This window comes from Chenopodium album, chromosome 6 (assembly GCF_948465745.1).
Source record: "Chenopodium album chromosome 6, dcCheAlbu1.1, whole genome shotgun sequence".
NCBI lineage: Eukaryota > Viridiplantae > Streptophyta > Magnoliopsida > Caryophyllales > Amaranthaceae > Chenopodium > Chenopodium album.
Window position 1 is genome coordinate 19,944,144 of NC_137839.1, and position 22,927 is coordinate 19,967,070.

Sequence of the window (22,927 nt, forward strand, 5' to 3'; positions counted from 1 at the left end):
GATGATGACGGCCTTACACTCATTAAGAGTGGGTCGGCCAAAGATGAGGTTGTAAGCCGTGAGCTCTTCAACCACTAGGAGACGGATGGTCATGTGTCGACCGTCTCCCCTGCTTCCCAGGCGGACAGGTAGGTCGATTCGTCCGACTGGGTGCACAAGTCCTCCTCCAAACCCAACTAAGGTGTGGGTGACCTCCATCATGCTATCCGGTTTGTACTTGAGATTGGACAAGCATTTGAGGCTGATGAGGTCAGAGGAACTTCCTGTGTCAATCAGAATTCGGCCAACCAGCTGGTTGGCGACTTTACACTCAATGACAACAGGGTCATCATGCGGCCGACGGACTTTGCCTCTGTCCTGTTCGGTGATGACAACTTTAGGGAAGGTGGATGTGCTAGATGTATCCCCCTCCTCAACAGAATTGACCATCTTTCTTAGATGGTCCTTGGTACCCCGAATGGTCGGGCCACCACCGGCAAATCCGCCTGCTATGGTGTACACCGGTTCTTCATCAGTTTCGGCACTCACAGCAGGCTGGGGAGTCTTTTTCTTGGACTGCCCCGGATTTGCTTTTGAAGTCACTTTGGACTTCACATAGGACTTAAGCTGTCCTTTGTCGGCCAGACGGTCGAGCTCCCGCTTGAGACTAAAGCAGTCGTTCGTGTCATGGCCAACATCCTCATGGAAATGGCAATGCTTGTTTTTGTTCCTATTTTCAGCGGAACCTTTCATAGCAGTCGGCTTTTCAAGAGTTAGCCGATCCTTAATTTCCAAAAGGATGGAGCAGCAGTCCTTGTGGAATTCGTACCTTGGGACGTACGGTTTCCACTCTTTTTTCTTCTTCTGGGCCGGTTGATCAGAGTTATCAATGGCCCAGACTTGCTTTTTCTTTTTGCTCTCTTTTGGCTTAGGAGCCGGCTGAGCAGACCGAGTCTCTTTCTGCCGGTCGGACTTCTTATGGTCCGACTGCTTATTGGAGGAGCAGAGTTCGGTCGCCTGTATGTAGGCTTCCGCCTCTCGCAAGGCTCCTTGCAGAGTAAAGATTTGTTTGCGGACGAGTTCGTACTTAAAGGTAGACCCGTCCTTCAGACCCTTAAAGAAGTCTGTGAAGGCGACCTCATCAGACAGCCCATGAATCTGGATTCGGACCAGATTGAACCGCCTGACGTAGGATCGCAAACCTTCTCTATCTCCCTGCTGTACATTGCCCAAGTCAAGACTTGTCTTTTTGGCAGGGATGTTCATAGAGAAGTTTGATGCAAACAAGAACGCAAGCGTCTTGAAGCTATTTATGCAGCCAGCCGGCAGGTTGCCAAACCACTGCTGGGCTATGCCCTTCAGGGTGGCTGGAAAGCAACGACACCATGCGGCATCATCCAACCCCTGTAAATACATGAGGTGGGTGTATGCTAGCAGATGGTCTTCTGGGTTGGAGGTCCCGTCATAGGCTCCAACCAGAACGTTTTTAACTTTGGCCGGCTGTACGGCTTCAGTGATTTCCCTGGAGAAAGCAGAGGGTTGATCTCCAAGGTGTTGCAGCCTAAGCTGCCAGTCCATCGGCTGATAGCCGTATGCCGCCTGTCCTCCATAGAGGGTAGGTTGCATGTAAGGTACAACTGGCGCCTGGTACAATGGTTGTGCCATGTACTGGGCGGACTGAATCACATGTGGCCCAGACTGAACCCTTTGGTTGCTTGCTGGGGTCTCATGTACAGACTGGGAACACCTCACAGAGGTATTCCGAAAGCTATCATGATAAGTCGACGTTGAAGCCGACTCTGATTGCTGGGTTCTCCTCTCCTCAATGTATTGCCGAGCGTCAGAGAACGTTTTCTTGCTACCATCCGGCTGTATGTGCCGGATGGGTTTTCTTGCGCCCATTTCTGGGAAACGGAGCCGATTAAGGTCAAATTGGGGTCTGGCCTTCTCCTTAGGAGCAGGATGAGGAGTCGGCTGACGGTCCCTGACCGACTTCTGTTTGCCAGCTTGGGCTGGCTTCTTGGCCGACTGCTCCTTTCTAGGAGTAGGCGACTTCTTTGAGGCGAGCTGTTTGATTTCACCCCTGAGGCTGCTCAGGAGTGACATTAGCTCATCCCGAGTGACGGGAGTTGATCCTGCCGCCTGGGAAGGATCAACCGGCCGCCCCGAGGGCTTCTTTGGCTGGCCAGCAGTTTTGCTTGGTCTTGCCTGAACATGGGGACGCTCTCGCCGTTCCTTACTGCGGATGCGTTTAGAGATGAGGGATCCATTTGGATCCACATAGGTTTCGACATCAGCGTCGTCACCTGAGTCATGGTCCGTTTGGACCAGTACATCATTTGGAGGCCGAATGGTCTCCGAATTTGGTACAAGCTCTTGTGAAGCCATTTCAGAGGTACTCTCCCCACAGACGGCGCCAAATATTTCGGGGGTTATTGTCCCTCGGGAGAGTTACAACACTGAAACTGGATTCAACTGAGGATGCCTGTACCTGCAAAGCAAACGGACCGCCGGATGGTCGGTGGTCCGCCTCCGAAGATTAAGTCAGTAAATATTCGGAGATAAAACGTGCGGAAGTAAAGTTATCTGCTTGGATTCCAAGCTCAGGTAAAGTGCTGTGTGTTCCTTGAAAACGACAGCTCTGTGGTAAGTGACGTATTGTCTCGTATTGTGTGTCAAAAATTCTCTCTCTTTTTTCGTATATCGTCATAAATGACGTAATGTCCCTATTTATAGGGAAAAGTGTGCCCTCCTAGGATCTCGTGACCTAGGAGTTAGGTCACGCCGTTTTGCGGCGCCTCGGGATTTTGGCCTTAGAAGGCCGCCATCCCAGGGCCAATACCTGAGTGACACGTGTCACTGTGCCCAAAAGGATTCTGAAGCACCTTTTGGGTGACACGTGTCGCCGCCTGAATGGTCCCTGCTGGACCTTCAGTCCACGTAGGACGGAGAAGAGTCCTCCCTCCACGTGTCATCATTCCGTAGGTCCAAATGGCACATATATGGAGGACACGTGGCACTTTCTGATTGGGCCACTTGGCCGGGTATAAAATACCCAAATCACCTATAATACTGAACGAATAACCTCTATAACTTTGACAAAGTAAATCCCATAATAGCTGGCCACATTGTGTGGCCACCGGTAAGAGTAAGACCATGTTCTTTTAAGTAGAGCAGAGAACATCAAATTTAAATAGAGAAGAGATATATGTTAGCAAGCCAGAACGAGTGTTCGCAGATTACTGATACTTAGTAGCATAGCTAAGCAGGCTTCAGCAGAGCAAATCAAACCACAAGTACACAATAGACAATAACAACTAACTCAAAAGAATAAGGTCTAAGTTAATGTCAAAATCAAGTTCCCGTATTTTGAATATATTTTTTCTTATATTATATACTTCATTTAATATCTCTCTAATATAATATATACCCCGTGCATATTGAGATGGGAGAAAAATTATCCCTAAAATTGATTGAGAGCAATTTTAGAGGGAGAGGGAAGAACGACCATGCGTGTGAAAGATAATCTGTTTAAGAGGAGAGAGAGGGTAGAAGAACAATAGTTAAAGAGGATTAATCACACGCTCTTTCTTTCGGTGATGGAGTGATGGGCTTCGGTCCACCTAAAGTTAATGTAGACCGGGTCCATGCAAGACATATTGCTTAAAAATAATCATTTGAGTCTCACCATTGGAGATGGTCTAACATCCATACCTTTAAGTTCCAATTGATCACAAAAATTTCAGCTAAATAGACTAGGGATCGATCGAAATCGGAACTAGATTAAATGGGATTTTAAACTACGTACATATCCTCCAAATTGTGCTCCATATCCCTCATTACATAACCAATGAATCAAACAAACATTGCAAATCCTACATTCTTAACGACCTAATTTTTCCTAATCCCTAAAATTTATAACTAATCAAACTCAATTTCAGACATTATCAACCTCGTATAACATCATATTGAAGAACTCTCAAAGAGAAAGATTCAAGTCCACGACATCAACTTCTTCAACTTCAGCACTACTTCCACTCTCACACGACGTCGTTCCCGACACTTCCAACTCAAAACACCGGGATTTCTTGCGCTTTACTCTGTCCATCCGTGGAGAAACCACCCCAGGAGTAGTAGTCGTCAGCCGTAGATCAAGATCCAAGGATAAACCGCCCTCCACGTCACTAAAACCCCTTTTCTTGTTCGACAAGTTAAGTTCCAATTCAGAAATTTCGCCGGAATTATTAGACGTCTCAGGCAAAAACCCGGCGATAAACTCCGGTATTGGTTTCAAAACCCCACCTTTGAATACAATGTCAACCGCTGACTCACAAAGATTCCAGTTGCCGGTAAACAATAACCCTACGACGCCAGAAACCGGGTTTATTGTTCGACCGCAAGCCTCGTACAATAATGACCGGAACACAGCTGAAAAACACATACAATAATTAATTATAACCTAGTACAATATAATACACTAACTAATTACTACCTCTGTTTCTTTTTAGATGCAACAAACGAATTTTTAATATCTTAAATAATACCCATTTGTTAAAATTAAAAAGAAAAGGAGGTAGTATTAATATATTTTTTTTAATTTATTTGTAATAGGTGGAGTAACTCACTAGAATTATTGTATATCGAGAGAGAAAATAATTATATACCTGGACGTAGGGCACGGGGAGCGGATTCGAGGAGGTAAAAGAGGGAGGAGCGGCCGAAGAACTTGGAGACAAAGACAGTGGCATTACATTGAGAATAAGGGGAGTCGATAAAAGTGAGGGATTGACGGAGGAGGCAATTTTCGCCACAACCCTTTCGCAATACTCGACACCCGTTGCAACTACTCGATATCATTGTGGTATCTCGTCTGCCGTAATATTTCTTGCTTTATTAATATTTGAATGAAGAATAATGTAGAAGATTATTAAGTGTAATAAAGCAAGTATATATATAAAATAGAATTGGAGAATTAAGACTAGTGAAATTTGGAAAGATTAAGGATTATTTGACAAGAAATTGATTAAATATATTGTAGAATAGAATTACGAAAAGTTTGGTTGAAAGCGAATAAAAAGGAGTTCCCAAATATTTGATTGGGAAGCAAGGATATAGGAGGATGTCAATGAATAATTAAATCGATTAAATGTTTGTAAGTTGTAAATGCTTGGGTAAGGTTTTGTTGCGTAAATGTAACTCAATAATAGCATAAATTTAGAGTGTATCCAATCTTGTCAAAATAAAAAAATAAAAAAAAAAAATTAGAGTGTCCAAATTAATTATTTAATGAATTCTTCTTCTTTCCAAAAAAAAATATAAATATAAATAAAAAAAAAAATTATGAATTGATTAATCAAATAAAACCGTAATTGCAAAATTGGAAACTAAAAAAATTATGTAAAAAGGAGTTCCCAAATATTTGCTGGGAAGCAAGGATATAGGAGGATGTCAATGAATAATTAAATCCTTTAAATGTTTGTACGTTGTAAAAGCTTGGGTATTGGGTAAGGTTTTGTTGCGTAAATGTAAGACTCAATAATAGCCTATATTTAGAGTAGCCAATCATGTAAAAAAAAAAAGAGTATCCAAATGAACGAATTGATTAATCAAATAAAACTGTAATTGCAAGATTGGAAACTAAAAAAATTATGTTGACTAGCCTATATAGTTAGGGTATGTTCACATTACTGAAGTGAGATGAAATGAACTAATTAGAGCTCAACTGAACTGAAATGAAATTAAGCTAAAGTGAACAGGCCCTTAATAGGGGGATTTTTCTGTGTGGTCGAGGTTACTCGAGTTACTTGGTCATGGTCAGGGGTTACTCATGACCAAGTAACCCCTTATCGAGTAGCCCCTTTAGTAACCCATAACTTAGTAACCCCTGATCGAGTAATTTCTCAAGTAACCCCTGACCGAACCCCTCAAATAATCCCTGAATGAGTATCTCGAATAAATCCGGCCACATATAAAAATATGCCTAGTTAATATGACCAGATCTCAACCTCAAAGAAATATAGGATGGTAAAAAGTTTCCTTTTCAAATCAATAGCAATACTTAGGGCCTGTTATGTTCCGTTGAAATTCAGTTCAATTCAGTTCAGTTCAGCTCAGCTCTTAATTTATGTCTAATGATATTGCTAATGATATAAAGCCAAATTTCATTCTTTTAAGCTCTTATTACAACGACAACAACAACAAAAACAACAACAACAACAACAATAATAATAATAATAATAATAATAATAATAATAATAATAATAATAATAATAATAATAATAATAATAATAATAATAATAATAATAATAATAATAATAATAATAATAATAATAATAATAATAATAATTAAAATAATAATAATATTAACAACAACAACAACAACAACAACAATAATAATAATAATAATAATAATAATAATAATAATAATAATAATAATAATAATAATAATAATAATAATAATAATAATAATAATAATAATAATAACAATAATAATTGAAATAATAATAGTAATAATAATAATCAATAAATAATAATAATAATCATCAATAAATAATAATAATAATAATAACAATAATAATAATAATAATAATAATAATAATAATAATTGAAATAATAATAGTAATAATAATAATCAATAAATAATAATAATAATAATCAATAAATAATAATAATAATAATAACAATAATAATAATAATAATAATAATAATAATAATAATAATAATAATAATAATAATAATAATAATAATAATAATAATAATCATCATCAATAATTATTAATAATAATAATAAAAATAATAATATTGATACAATTCATTGTTCAAATGGTTCTATTTTTTTGATACATATTTCTCTTTATTTGGGGTTAGAGCATCTTTAATTCTTTATTTGTAATATTTGTTATTAATTAAAGGAAAAGAGAGTGGGTTAGGGTGTTGGGCCGTAGCAAATTTTAGCTTTTCTTGTTGGTTCTTTTTTATATATATATATATATATATATATATATATATATATATATATATATATATATATATATATATATATATATATATATATATATATATATATTATTTTTTAAAAAAAATTTGTTTAAATGGGTTAGATACATGTAAGTGTTTTGTGTTCTTTTGTCCTAATACTATTTTATTTTTAAATTAAATAGTATATGTGTTTAAAATGTTTAGAGGTTTCAAGTTTTTAATATATTTTCCATACATTTTATAATATATTTTCAATACATTTTATAAATATAATTATATAGTATATTTTTCGTAAATATTTTAATATGTACATTTGTATATACACATATGTATAGTAATAAATAATCAATAAATAATCAAAGATCACTAATCCGTAGTTAAAAATCATTAATTAATAAGTTCAGTTCAGTTCAGTTCAGTTCAGCTGAGTTCAGTCAATCGGAACAGACCCTTAGAGCATGTTCTTTTTAGCTTAATTTTAGTTCACTTTAACTCCAATCAGTTTATTTCAAGGCATGTTCACATTTATTGAACTGAGCTAAACTGAACTGAACTGGACCGAATAGATTGAGCTGAAATGAATATTTTTTGAGAGAAGGAAATTAGGAGCTAATTGAACTGAACTGATTGGAGCTGAACTGAATAAATTAAGTAAATTAGAACAGACTCTTATTTCATACGTAATACTACTTCCGTTTCTTTTTAGTTGACACGTATTCCTTTTTAGGAATTTTTTTTAATTGACACGTTTCCTTTTGGGGTAAATTTTTTACCTTGCATTTACAAGCTACCCCACTTGTTTTTTTCATTCTATCTCACTCTCTCTCTCATCTCCTTAATATATGTGTCTAAATCAAACGCGTCAACTAAATAGAAACGGAGGAAGTATGATTTGAGATATATAAGATGAAGTAGTATGACTAAATGATTCATGAGCTAAGACTACAATAAAGTGAATTTGGTAGAACTAATTTATATTGTAAGAAGAGGAAGATAATATTGTATACATATACTTTTGTGCTATATATATATATATATTTTTTTATTATCGCATACTCCTTATATCCCTATTTTTTATGTCCCATTTAACTTTTTACGATCTTAAAAGATTGTCTTTAAACGCTTAATTATAACTTCATTTCTTTATGCGTAAAAATCAATAAATTTAGATATTAATAAAATAAACAATGAGATAAATTCAACTAGACTCCATTTGACTATATTATTTCTTATAAATTAATAGAATTCATGTTCAAAACTGTTAAGTTTGGCCCAATTATTTGGAATAGGGCAAAAAAATAGGGACATTACAAATTTTTAATTTTGCGTGCCTACATTATTGTAGACCTGATTCTATAAAAATTGAAGTAATATACTTCCTCCGTTTCTTTTTAGATGAATCGATCTTTAGTCATGTTTGCCAATGCAAATCTTCAATAATTAATATCTTTAAATACCGAAAAGCAAATATTATATAATATTTTAAAAATATATCTCGCGATGAATCTAACAAGACCCCACATGATTATATTTTTCATGACATGTAAATCACAAAATACGGTCAAAGATAGGTGTGTGAATATTGCTAAAGTCAAAACATGTCAACTTAAAAGAAACGAAGATAGTATTAGGCCCTGTTCTTTTGAGCTTCTGGCAGAGCAGAGCATGGGTCAGCAAATCAGAGCAGATTAAATTTCAGCAGAGTAGAGTAGATTTCTAGATAGCCGAGCACAGCAGAGCCGAGCAGAGCAGATTTCGACATTATTATTAATACTATTATAATGTTATTATTATTATTGTTGTTGTTATTATTATTATTATTATTATTATTATTATTATTATTACTTATTATTATTAATTATTATCATAATTAATAATAATAATAATTATTATAATTAATAATAATTATAAAAATTATTATTAATAATAATAATTAATATTAATTAAAAAAATTATTATTATTATTAATTATTAAAATTATTATTATTATTAAAATTATTATTATTATTAATTATTAAAACTATTTTTAATATTAATAATTATTAATTATTCAAAATAATAAATTATTATCATCAATACAATATTAATTATTATTATTGAATATTAATTATTATTGTTGTTATTATTAATTATTATTTGAAAATTAAGTAGAGAAGAGTAGAGCAGAGTAGAGCAGAGCAGAGCAGATTTTTTTTTAGCAGAGCAGCGCAGAGTAGATTTGATTTGAGCATAACAGGGCTCAGCAGAGCAGCTCTAAAGAACGGGGCCTTAGTGTAGGAAAATGTGGATAAAGTAAGGCAAAATTTTTTGAGAGGTGAATAAGTGTTGTTTCGGGTAAAACAAGGGGACCTTTCGAAGGTCCTGTGAAGTGGCTGAAGACTGGCTCGGTCCAAGGAACGCTGGGTCGAGGATTTCCTACACAACAAACACATGTGAACTGGCCTCGGGGGTTGTGCCGAGGAAGGCCCCTCCGATACCGAAGTCAAATAGTGTTTAGCGAGAAAAAGCTATGCAAGAGAATTAATTGTTTGAGGCTATATGTGAATGAATGTAAAATGGTGCAATTGATGGCTTTTATACCTTAGCATAATGAGAAGAAATGGGCTTGAGGCCAAGTGGGCTGACCACATTGACTGGGCCTTTGACTCGACTTGGCATAGATTAGAGACTTAGACCTTGACCTTGGGCTTTGATTGAATCATTTATGACCAGACCCAATTAGGCTAAATTGGAGCCAAACAAATGTAATAATGTGGTGAATAAAGTAAGAGAAATAGATGTGTATTTAAGTAGATAAGAGGAGTAAAATAATTGCAATCTAGTGAGTTAGCCAAAAATGATATACGTAAATCAAAAGCCAGTTAATTAAATAAAAGAAGAAAAAACGTCTTCAGTCTTCAGACTCTTCACCTTACTAGCTGTTGTTTGTTCATTTGCACGAATGACTGAATTAATTTTGCTCTTATTACCCATTTTTCCAGAAAAATATGCTCTTTTTGTACAGGATACAACTACTGAAATGAACGGGAAAAAAAAAAAAAATTGCTAAATTTTTACAAATGATTATATATTAACCGATTGTACATTGTAAAGTACAATGCAATACTGGGACTTTCTTATGAATCTGAGCCGCTTGTATCAGCATTAGCATGTTTGTTCGACAAAAGCTTAGGAAATATCTTTTTCGTCATGAGCAATCCCTTCGCTTTATGAAGGGCAGTCTTGGTCAACACTAGGTCTACCTTCTATGAAATCATCACTTCTCTTCCTCTCCAACTTCAAAGATATACATACTGGTCTAGACTCCTAAATTTACATTCAAAGGAAGCACCTCTGGAAAGACCCAGACTAAAACTTAGTAGACAAATCCTCAGCATCAAGTCTTACATTTTGCTGTCCAGCTGACAGATCTGTCTCTCGGACCCAAGGTTTCCAGGGGTGATTCCCCACCCATTCTCCCCCCTCCTGTTTCTGCATCAGCTTTGATTTCTTTTTTGAACGACTTTTCTTTGACTCTTCTTGATGCTTCTGTACCAACTACCAAGGTCTTTGATCTTTTGGCTTTATTATATTGGTCTATGTTAAGCTAGGCCCGTATATATATTGTATTTAGTCGGGCTATGTTAAGGCCCTTACTCTAGGTTGTATAAATACCGAGTTTACACATAATGCAAATTAAGGATTCACATTCTTGACATGGTATCAGGCCAAATAAACCCTAAAAACTGAAAAAAAAAATTTCCTTTGCTCACTGTCGATTGAATTTCACCATGACTGACGATGGCAAGCTTGACCCATCATCTCCGTTCTACCTAGGTGCGGGTGATCAACCTGGTAATCTGATTACTCACGTAATCTTGAAGAATGATAATTACCTATCGTGGTCAAGGGCAATCACGTTGTCTTTGAAATCGCGCCGAAAATTTGTCTTTGTTGATGGAACTATCACAAAGCCAACTGAGAAGAAGAAACTTCTAGATTGGGAGACAGTAAATTCGATGTTGGTTTCATGGCTATTGCGCTCCATGGACCCGAAACTTGCAGCGACCGTTCCTTACTTTGATGAGGCGAAAAAACTATGGGATTATTTGGAGAAACGTTTCTGTGTCTCTAGTGGTCCTAGGCTCCAACAATTAAGAGCAAAAATCACCAATTGCAAACAAACTACGGGTATGTCTGTCGAAGAATATTATACGCAATTAACAGGGCTGTTTGAGGAGCTCACGCGACTTAAACCCCTCCATGGCTGCGAATGTGGTCAATGTACGTGTGATGTTGCGGGGAAATATGCGACTGATAGGGCAGAGGAGGTCTTGCACCAATTTTTGACCGGTATTGATGATGACTTATATGCGTTGGTGAGAACTAATTTGCTCTCGCAACAACCCGAGGTTGATTTGGATCGTGCCTATCAAGCTCTCCTCCAGGAGGAAGTGTCTCGTGGGATCGCAAGAGGGAGAGTCGAGGCTGCTCCAGCGAAAGAAGCTCATGTGTTTGCTGTTCCTACGGCACGTTCGAAGGGGAACTTTGATCGTCGAGACAAGACCAAACTTTACTGCTCTCACTGCCGAAAATCTGGTCATGATAATGAGGGATGTTTCGAGCTTCACGGCTATCCCGAATGGTGGTTTGAATTGAAGCGAAATTCTGGGAAAGGGACTGGTTCTCGTCAGCCTTCGAAGTCCACTGCTGCTGCACCATCAAAGCCCCCTGCTGCTGCGTCTTCCACTGTTCCTGCCGCTTCCCCTGCTGCCCGAGCTAATGCTCTCACTGCAGGTGATGCTCTGTCCGTGGCTGACCTTAAACCCGAGGATGTTCGGGTTTTGCTAAACATGGTTAATAATCATAGCCAAGACCGTCTGCAAGGTGAGCCTCTCTCCTCTTGGATAATTGATACGGGAGCGTCTCATCATGTCACCGGGACTGATTCTTATTTGGTGGATGTGTGTTCCATTTCTCCATGTCCCGTGGGTCTTCCTAATGGTGAACAAGCAGTGGTCGTGAAAGAGGGTCGTGTTCGTTTGTCTGATGATTTGATTTTGGAGCATGTCTTATTTGTTCCTAAATTACAATGCAATTTAATATCGGTGTCAAAAATGATTGATGATTCCCGTTGTTTTGTTCGTTTCACTAATTTGTTATGTGCTATACAGGACCAACACTCGGGGAGCCTGATTGGAGCCGGTGAACGGAAGGACGGACTCTATTATTTTCGGCGAATTCCTACCGTATGTGCGGTGCAAGTTCCAGAAATGTCAGTGTTCGAGTTATGGCACAGAAGACTTGGGCATCCGTCGGATAGAGTTGTCAAGTTAGTTCCTACTATTAGTAATAGTACTACTCTGAAACATTTGCATAAAGCTTGTGATGTGTGTCCTCAAGCTAAACAATCTAGGGACAATTTTCCTAATAGTGATAGCAAGGCTAGTCGAATTTTTGAATTAATTCATTGTGATTTGTGGGGGTCGTATAAAACTCCTTCTACTTGTGGTGCACATTATTTTTTGACATTAGTTGATGATTTCTCACGAGGTGTTTGGGTTTATTTGTTGAATTCCAAAACCGAAGTTTATTCCGCATTTTTATCATTTTTTTCTATGATTGAGCGTCAATTTGAAACGACTGTTAAAATGGTGAGAAGTGATAATGGTACTGAATTCAATTGCATGCTTCCGTATTTCAATGACCATGGCATTATTTTTCAAACTTCATGTGTTGGGACACCTCAACAAAATGGCCGTGTTGAGCGAAAACATCAACATATATTGAATGTGGCTCGTGCTTTGTTGTTTCAAGGGAATTTGCCTATTGGTTTTTGGGGTGAGTGTGTTCTTGGGGCGGTTTATTTGATTAATCGTACACCTTCCCGTTTACTACAAAATAAAACACCATTTGAAATTTTATTTGATAAAGAGCCTAGCCTTGCTGAGTTGCGTGTTTTTGGTTCTCTTTGCTTTGCCCATAACCAAAAAACCAAGGGAGATAAATTTGCACCTAGAAGTCGTAAGTGTGTTTTTCTAGGCTACCCTCACGGTAAAAAGGGATGGAAATTATACGATCTTGAGACGGGTGAAATTTTTGTGTCTCACGATGTGAAATTTTATGAGAATGAATTCCCTTTTGCTAGCGACAAAAACTTGAATGTTGGCTCCGAAAATAATGTGGACATGAATACTTTGAATATGGATAATGTGGGAGTCGATTTTGATTTTTTGGATGACTTGGAGGCGGTTTTGGAGGTGAGTGAAGTGAGTCGTGAGCAGCAACCCGAGCACACTGCTGAGGGTGTACACGGGACTGCTGCTGCTGATTCTGGCAGTGGTGTCCGCAGCCACCCTGCGGCAGGTGGCAGTGACCGCAGCCAGCCTGCGGCAGGGGCTGCCTTGGACAGCAGCAGCACAACAGCGACTGCTTTGGACAGCAGCGCTGATGCTGGCAGCTCCCTTGGGCACGGTGGGGCAGCTGCTAGCGTGGAGGGGGATGGCACAGTCCTTGATCTTGATCGTGGGGGTCGTGTGCGTCGTGCCCCGGGTTGGCACAAAGATTATGTGGCACATACTGTACAAGCGACGAGTCCTCCTAGTTCACCTTCTCCATGCTCCTCAGGTACTCACTATCCTATAGCACATTATGTGAATTGTGAAAATTTTTCCCTTCGACACCGTATATTTCTTGCAGCTGTAATTGCAGGAACTGAGCCCCGTAATTTTAAAGAGGCTATGACAGATGCAGGATGAAGAGAAGCAATGCAGAAAGAAATTGCAGCATTGGAAGACAATCAGACTTGGGTAATGACTCACTTACCTCCCGGGAAGAAGGCTCTTGGATGCAGATGGGTCTATAAAATCAAGTACAATTCTGATGGTACAATTGAACGATTAAAGGCTCGTCTGGTCATTTTTGGCAATCATCAGGTTGAGGGCATTGATTATAATGAGACGTTTGCCCCTGTGGCTAAAATGGTTACCGTTCGAACTTTCTTAGCGGTTGCAGCTGCGAAAAATTGGGATTTGCATCAAATGGATGTTCATAACGCCTTTCTTCATGGTGATCTTGATGAGGAGGTATATATGAAGCCACCTCCTGGGTTTCATGGTAGCAAACCAGGAATGGTCTTTCGTCTTCAGAAATCCCTTTATGGTCTACGTCAGGCACCCCGCTGTTGGTTTGCCAAACTTGTCGGATCTCTCAAAAGGTATGGCTTTAAACAGTCATATTCTGATTATTCTCTGTTTACTCTGCATCAAGGGAATGTCCATCTTAGTGTTCTGGTGTATGTTGATGATTTATTGATTTCTGGCAACTCTGCTTCTGTAATCTCTGATTTTAAGGCGTATTTGAGTGATTGTTTTCATATGAAAGATTTGGGTGTGTTGAAATATTTCCTTGGTGTTGAGGTTGCTCGTAGTCCGGAAGACATATTTTTGTGCCAACAGAAATATACTCTTGATATTATTGCAGAGTGTGGTTTATTAGGGGCCCGTCCGGCAGGTACTCCAATTGAGCAAAACCACACATTGGCAAAATCAGAGGCACCTCCTATTGCAGATCCCGAGATGTATCGGCGCCTTGTGGGTCGTTTGATCTATTTGTCTTTTACTAGACCAGATTTGGCATACGCAGTTCATATTTTGTCACAATTTATGCATCACCCTCATCAAGATCACTGGGAGGCAGCTCTTCGTACGGTGCGCTACTTGAAGGGTTGTCCGGGTCAGGGAATTCTTTTGACATCGGTTTGTGACTTACATTTGACAGGATGGTGTGACGCAGATTGGGCTAGTTGTCCTCTTACGAGACGATCGATTACAGGCTATTTGATGTTTCTTGGTAATTCTCCTATTTCTTGGAAGACAAAGAAGCAGGATACCGTTGCTAAATCTTCTGCAGAATCCGAGTATCGTACGATGTCTAAGGCCACTGATGAGTTGAAATGGTTGAAGGGTCTTCTTGACAGTTTAGGAGTTTCGCATCCGCAAGAGATGAGTTTATTTTGTGATAGTCAGTCAGCGTTGTATATTGCGCAGAATCCGGTTTTTCATGAGCGTACTAAGCATATTGAGGTTGATTGTCATTTTGTTCGGGATGCTATTCAGGAGGGGGTTATTAGACCGTCATATGTCAAGATAACGGATCAACTAGCGGACATCTTCACTAAGGCATTAAGCAAGCACCAATTTTTGTATTTACTTGACAAGTTGGGCATTTGTGATTTGCATGCTCCAACTTGAGGGGGGTGTTAAGCTAGGCCCGTATATATATTGTATTTAGTCGGGCTATGTTAAGGCCCTTACTCTAGGTTGTATAAATACCGAGTTTACACATAATGCAAATTAAGGATTCACATTCTTGACAGTCTATCATTCTATCAAAGCAGCATCAATGTCAGAGGTTCTCCTATCTTTGTCTTTAGAGGCAAGTGCTGCTGCCGCATTATAGGCTTCTAAGTAACTGCATAAATGACAGAAACAAGGATTCAGATCTCCAAAGCACTAATGAAGATATATCAGACTAATAACACAAATGTCTTTAGATTTATACTTAGTCTTCACCTTCTGAGCACGGCCTGAAGGGGTGTCTCTCCAAGCACTGGTATCGCCGTGCCCTTCTTTGGTAGTTCTACTGAAGTTCGTAGTGTGCGTAGGCATGCCACCACGCTGAAATAGAAACCAAATGTAATTCAGTCACAGAGCAAGATGCAAGAGATGGTAAATCAGAAACAGAAGCAGTGTTATAAGTCAGGGTGTATCCACTCAGTAATTAATAAGATTTGATCTATGACACAACAACAAATTAGATGTTGCAGTCTGAAATTTCCCATAACTAGGCTCCACCCTGAGCAGATACATATAAGCAGCAAGAGAGAAAGATAAATAGGCTTCAGTCCTCATTGATACTTACTATCAAAAGCAGAATGCTATTATAATACTAAACAAAACTCTTAAACCCTCATAGCTATGTAAATATGACATTTAAATTTAACTAGAACATACTGAAATCTTGTCCAAATCAGTACAACATTCAGATTAATATGAATGTCCCTTTGCTTCTTACGTATTGACAGCAACTATGCTACTTTATGCCTTCCTAATCAAATGTCAATAAAATCTGCCAGCAATTGGAATAATAAGAGGTTGATAAGAGTCCTTACATTGCTCAACTACTTAAGTATGAGGCAACATCGCACAAACCCAACTACTTTGAAAGGTTTTTACATTGCTAATGATACGACACATGACTTACAAAATCTTAAAAAAAACTCGTGATGAACCAAGGAACTCTACTAATATATGCACTACGTAAAGTCGTAAATTTTAAAAAAATAATAAAAAAATACATGCTAGACCATGAACCGAATGAAAATTCAATTTTAATTGTGAAATGGTTCAGATAAGAAAGTTTTAATGTACATCAAACCAATACTAACCTGTTTTAATATATTTGAATAATCAACTTGTTTTAAAATATACAAAAAATGATATACTATGTTAACATAGTGTTATACTATATTAATCTACAAAAAAAGGTTCATACTATAATCATACCTTTCTCTCAGGAGGTAAAATTGTCATCCATTCATCTCGTTTTGGTGGAGCTTTCACTTCCAACTCTGCAAGCAACACGTCATCCCCTTCCATAGCCAAACCTATTAATAAAGCAAGATATGACTCAATAAGAGGCTGCATAACTGCATAATACTAATTCTCCCCCCAAAAAAAGAAAAAAGGATAGTCTGGTGTGCAAGATGCACTTCTTTAATAGCCCTCTGCTCGATGCCCTATTGAAGCATCAATGAAACTTCATACTGTCTTCACTCTCAATAACTTTTGTCAGAACAAGTTAGAATCAATACTTTTGAAAAAATCATGTTGTTCCACTTCTTTGAAATCAACTGAAATTTGATACAGCACTGGAAAGCTGAAACTGGGACAGAAGATGAAAATTAAATTGGCTACAGTAGAGTTATGTATTGAAAAGTGTATGTTTTTCCTTTTCCTTTTTTGACAAATAAAATGTAGTGTATCCTAATATAGTTTTAAATGTCTCTCACCTTGTGACTGTCTCCATAGGGCAGCCTCCCGCATTGATCTCAATTCCACCTACAGCATCCAAACACTTTTTATTAGATATAGGAAAATTTGCAAATTGCAGCCATTTAAAGTTCGTATTTTGCAAATTGCAGCCATTTAAATTTTTTTTTGCAAATTGCAGCCCAAAAGTTCGTATAAATTGTAAATTGCAGCCCGATTCAATTTTTTCATCGGTTTACATGTTGAAAAATCTCCGGTTAAGGTTTTAGGGGTCATTTTAGAACTTAGGGAACTGAATTGAGCTCGGAATTAGCAAAAAAATAACGTAAGTATCTCGTTTTGCGTAACAAAAATGTATCAATTTGTGGAAAACTGTAAATATGAGACACTTACGTTATTTTTTTGCTAATTCCGAGCTCAATTCGGGTCCCTAGGGGCTAAAATGACCCCTAAACCTTAATCGAAGATTTTTCAACATGTAAACCGATGAAAAAATTGAATCGGGCTGCAATTTACAATTTATACGAACTTTTGGGCTGCAATTTGCAAAAAAAATTTTAAATGGCTACAATTTGCAAAATACGAACTTTAAATGGCTGCAATTTGCAAATTTTCCTTAGATATATATTAAAATATATAGATGTCTACCTGAAGTTTTAAGTATAAAGGCAATACCTTCATTTCTTCATCTTCCTTTTTCTTGATTTTATCATCTACTGCTTTTCTCTGCAAAAATGAAAAGGATTTATTCAAATACCTAGAGTGATGAACAAGATGGAAACGATTACTACACAAAATAGAAGTAGCATACCAAACGACAGAAATCACCCACAAACATGGTGAGCAAATTACAATTAATCAACATAATCACAGCCAAAAAAATTAACCGCAGCCAAAAAAATTAACCGCAATTGCACAAAATCCAACAGGCACATGTAAATGACAATGAAAACATGGAAAGCGGGTAATTATTACAAAATCATCAAGTTGTGTCCCTGGATTAGACTCATCTAAAAATTATCAAAACCCTTACACAATTTAACAAGGGAAATAAACACGTCGTCAAGTGCCTAGCCCTAGATCAAATAAAATTTATATAACCTAAATGAACCAAATACAAGTATAAGGTAAGCAAAGGGTTGAACCGCGGGGAGAAGCTAAACACTGTGATCACTACTAATCAATATCAGGACGAAGAACGGAATTATCTAAGAGATTAAAGCTAAGAGTGAAATGAACTAGAGATAATATAAAGAGAACACCAAGGGGAATAGGTAGATGTAGGTTTTACTTGAACATGCAATAACATGGGAACAAACCGATAATGAACTAAACATGCATGAATATCGATATAAGGGGGTCCAATCTAGCCACTTTTCGGGGTCAATTGGCTTCTCCTAGCATAGCCTCTATGTTTTCACATTAGAACCATATATTGGGAGGTGCAATCAAGTTACAATCGATACACATGAACTTAGCTAAGTCAACTATCCTTTCATTTAGCTAAGATTCACCCTCAATTAACTAACAACGTGCACTTTGCAAGAAGATCAAAGAACAATCAAGCATGTAAAGATCGACTTTAATCACAATCAACTTGAATCCCAACACTAAAAACATGAAGAAATTCCAACTACATCATCCCCACACCCTTGGCTGGATAGCATAGCAATCAACAAGTCAATCATGAAATGTACAAGCAAAGGCATGATTAATAACAAAATAACAAAGCAAAGCAATCTAAAACAAAATCAAATAGCAAAGTAAAAAGAAAAGAGTAAGGAAATGCTCATTCATTGAAGTTGAAGTTTTACAAAGAGGTTGATTAAGCTTCTTCTTCAAAATCCAAGCTCAACAATGGAGGAATCCACACTTTCTCTCTCTAAAATGCCAAAACTAATGGTGTTTCTCCCTCTAGATTAAATTAAAAATCAAGCTAAGCTAACCTAACCTAACTCCCTAAAACGTTCTAAAGAGGGACTTAAATAGTCCGTACAAAGTCAGCTGTAATCGAGAAATGGTCTGACCGAACACTGGGTAGGTTCAGTCGGACTCTGGGTAGGTTCGGTCAAACCATGGGTAGGTTCAACCAAACCTCCCTGCTCCTGGTATTGTCGAACTTTGGGGGTTCGGCCCCTCTTGCAAAAACACTGAAAATTGGTTTGAAACTGCTTCATTTGCACCTTGGAGGTTCGATCAAACTTTTTAAAACTTTGACCACACCATGGTTCGACCGAACCTTTGGGAGGTTCGACTACACCTCTCTTGAACTTGCTTCCCTTGCTTCCTCTTGATCTTGCTTCCCTTGCTTCCTCTCCTTCCTTTTGCTCCTCTTGATCTAGAACCTCTCATTTTCAAGACCATGGTTCTATAAAACACAAACGAGGAAACCAAGGTAGAAAATAGATAAAGAAAAAATACGAACAAAAGAAAGAAGAAATAAAGATACGAAAAAGAAGGTACAAACAAGCTAAGTATGGGTAAATAACCGTTAAAATGAGCCCTTAATCGTGTCATACATGCCACTCATCAACTTACCCGACACTTGCCTCTTGCTTGTCCTCAAGCAAAGAAAGATAGAAAAAGCTAAAGTTAACAAAGAAAAACCAGATTTGCTTTTACTCAAACAACAAGCCATTTAAACCTCAAGGTCGCCGATGAGGAAGAGTCATGATCTTGTGAAGGTTTCCAAAGAGCTTACCCAACAACTCTCACAAAATTGCATTCAAGACAAACCAAAAGTTGGAAACAAGAGAATGAATCAATAAGTACACGCAAATCATAGTCAAATCAAGCTTTTAAAGGAAACAAGCATAAGTGGATGGCAAGCTTTCTAAGTGGTAAAAGTAAGCATGCAAGGGGGATGCCAATGGTTGATTGAAGGATAAATCATGCTAAGCATAGAGAACTCTAACATGCACCACTTCTCTCGCATTCCATATAATCTTACCGCGTTCCCTCATCTAGATTCAAATCCGCTCTTGGAGGTAGCGTCTCATGACTCCACAAATGAGCCGGAACAAAGATAAAACAATACAAAATAGGAAAATCCGACATCTTACCAAGTCATGCTCTCTCCATATGCTTGAAATCTAGCTCCCTCCACCGACTAGTGACTCAACTACCTGTAGAAACCCATTTGTGTCTCCCCAAAACCAAACCCGGTGATGAGTGCCTTTCACGTCGAATCATAATCAAATGAAACGAAAGTGTGGAAAGGTCTAGTGTTGCGGAAAGTTTTATTTCTTTTCTCTTCTCTCTGTTTTTGAAAACTTTATTTTAAGAAAACAGCCAATCCAGTTTGGTTGGTCCATGATATGGGTCCAATAATGGTATAGTTGGATGGGGCTTGCAAAGACCTTTCCAACGATATATTATAAGCCCAATTCCGATGAATATTGAGGAATTCATGGCCAATTTACTAAACTGGGCCCGGTTTGAGTTTTAAGTACGGCCTAATGATCTAGGGGAGGGCCTAATATAATTTATCATTCCTAATGCAATTAGGAATGGTTTTTAGTCTTCTAGAACATTCTAGAAGATTCTTATCATTCTTAATTCAATCAGGACTCTTCAGAGTTTTAATTAGATCAAATAGCATTTTCGACTGAAATTATATTATTTTATCTTCCAGTACGGTAAGTTTATCAGATTTTCGAAAACGCGTTGAAAGCCGATTTGGCGTCCAACCCCAGGCCTTGGCGCCTGGAACCAGGATTGGCGCCAGACGCCAGCATTGGCGCCTGGCGCTAGCCACTGGTCCTGGCGCAAATGAGCCAAGTCTGGCGCCAAAGTGGTTTTGTGGTCTTCAGACTCTGTTTTGATAAATTATCTTTTTTGGATGATTTTCTCTATAAATATCGTATCAAAAACTCCGTTTTCATGGAAGGATTATCAATATTCATTCACCAAGAATCTTCAATTCTCTTCTTAAAATCATTCATTCTTTCTTTTCTAAAACTTTGTTTTCTCGAATACAAAATTCCACATTCGCAAGATCTTGATACACCTAGCCATATTCGAAGTTGCCTTCGCCCTAGACGTGAAAGAAAGAGGTACGAGGCATCCAAGTAAGTACTTTAAGTGCTCTAATTGATTAATTGATATTATGATGTAGATATCATGTTTAGATTGTTATTATGATTCCTAGTATCATGTCTAGGGTAATTTTAATATCAAGTATGATTGCTACGATGCTTCCTATATTCTTCCTAATACTTATGATTGTTAGTATCATGTTAGGGCTAAAGCTTTGATTTTTATTGTTTAGTGACATGCTAGGGTTTGTTATTAATCTTGTTAGTATCATGCCTAGGATCTTGCTATGCTTTAACATGATTATGATTATGATTGATATTATTTTTATTAATGATGTTGATTATTTATTATTATGTTGCTTGATATGTATCATATTATTTATTGTTATTGCTTGATCACCCTATATTGCATGTTTAAAGGGAATTGGTACTTGCAACCACGCTTAATAAGATAATTAATAATCTTGTTAGGTTAATTGTGATTATAATTCAAGTGATCGCCAATAATAGTTTATTTGTGCATTAAATTCAACCAACATAGATTAAACAGGTTTAGGGTTAACCTATTGATTGTATGTTAATCAGAAAGCGCACATGAATACGAGCAGAATAAAGTAGAGGCCTATTATTAGGGCAGGTTCAATCTCTTTTAGGTTGGATTTGTACCATCATCCCCGAACCCTTATTTGGTTCATGACCTTATGGAGTTGACGATCTCTTGGATCGTTAAGGGGTGTAACCTTCACCTCATGATGGTTTACAAGTTCCTTAAAAACTTGTTGGCGACTCTTTTGCTCTATCTTCTTCCCTTTTGGACGCCACCGTACTTTAGTGTATGATCACAGTGGGGTTCAAGCTAGTGGGATTTAAAGGCTTGAAATTATTCCCTACAGTTTTTGGCGACTCCGCTGGGGAGGATTTCTATTTTAATTCCTGAATTTGTTTCGGCAATGATTTAGAATGAGTGGATGAGACTCGAAAAGTTCTAAGTATTTCATGTGCGTAATTTTGATTAACATTATTGTCATATACATAAAAAGGTTCTCATTGGAAAGACCATCCGTAATGAGTCAAAAACATAGGATTTTACACGTAGGAAATTTGAGAAATGTCTTTCACAACTAGGACTGAAATAACACCACGTGAAACTGGATGATTTTATTGAGCACAGAAAGCTGCCGAGGCATGTGGGAAGTAGCGTCAGGGGCCAGAGCTTGGCGCCACACTTTTAGCCGTAGCGCCAGACGCCAATATTGGCGCCAGGCGCTACAGTTAAAAGTTGGCGCCAGTCTCTGTTTGCTGGCGCCAATTTCCCCCAATACCGAGCCAGAAATATGCGTTCTAATTTCAACTGGTTTTTCGTATTGTTTGCTCGATCCTACTTCCTGATTGAATTTTTTCTCACTTTTCTGAAACCCATATGTGTTCTACATATGGACATAACCCTCTGGGAATTCATGCTCTATCTACCTGATTGAACGCTCCTGGCAACAAAGGGTACATCTGAGAGGTTGAATTCACCAAACCATGGAAGTGAGTTTTTTCTAAAAACTCGCGGTGTCCTATCCACACGCGTTAACCCTTCACGGTTAGGCTTCTACGCGGTGCATCTGGACAATTAACCATGGACCCTATTTGACTAAACCATATCCCGAACTTTAGAGAACTAGATCCATGGTTAGGTTGCGAACTCATTGCATCATATTGTGCCTACTTGACTAATTGTGCATTATTTGTTGTGCATATGTATCCCATGCTCCTCTTAACCGTTTGTTGATTTGTGATGAGATTATAATTAATGACTTAAAGAACTTTGCCTAATTAATTAATTAATTAATTCGAGTCAATAAAGTTTTTTCTTCTTTTAATCGGAATTGACCTAGTACGACTTTAGGCATACCC

The 22,927-nt window shown here is 37.8% G+C and overlaps 1 protein-coding gene and 1 pseudogene across 1 annotated transcript; one reads left to right on the top strand and one right to left on the bottom strand.

The window, feature by feature from the left end:
- Nucleotides 1-3,958: 3,958 nt before the first annotated feature.
- On the bottom strand, nucleotides 3,959-4,836 carry LOC145636761 (LOB domain-containing protein 38 pseudogene; annotated as a pseudogene).
- Nucleotides 4,837-10,727: 5,891 nt separating this feature from the next.
- LOC145636762 (uncharacterized) lies at nucleotides 10,728-13,694 on the top strand. Its single transcript, XM_081688315.1, has 2 exons — nucleotides 10,728-13,563; nucleotides 13,636-13,694. Exons 1-2 carry the CDS (start codon nucleotides 10,728-10,730, stop codon nucleotides 13,692-13,694), a joined length of 2,895 nt encoding a protein of 964 aa, XP_081544441.1.
- Nucleotides 13,695-22,927: the final 9,233 nt, after the last annotated feature.

What these genes read in the sequence shown, in the direction of transcription:
- LOC145636762 (XM_081688315.1), top strand. Translation starts at nt 10,728, where the DNA reads ATGACTGACGATGGCAAGCTTGACCCATCATCTCCGTTCTACCTAGGT. An exon ending in ACCTTCTCCATGCTCCTCAG is followed by an intron (nt 13,564 to 13,635) that starts GTACTCACTATC and finishes TATTTCTTGCAG; the next exon opens with CTGTAATTGCAGGAACTGAG.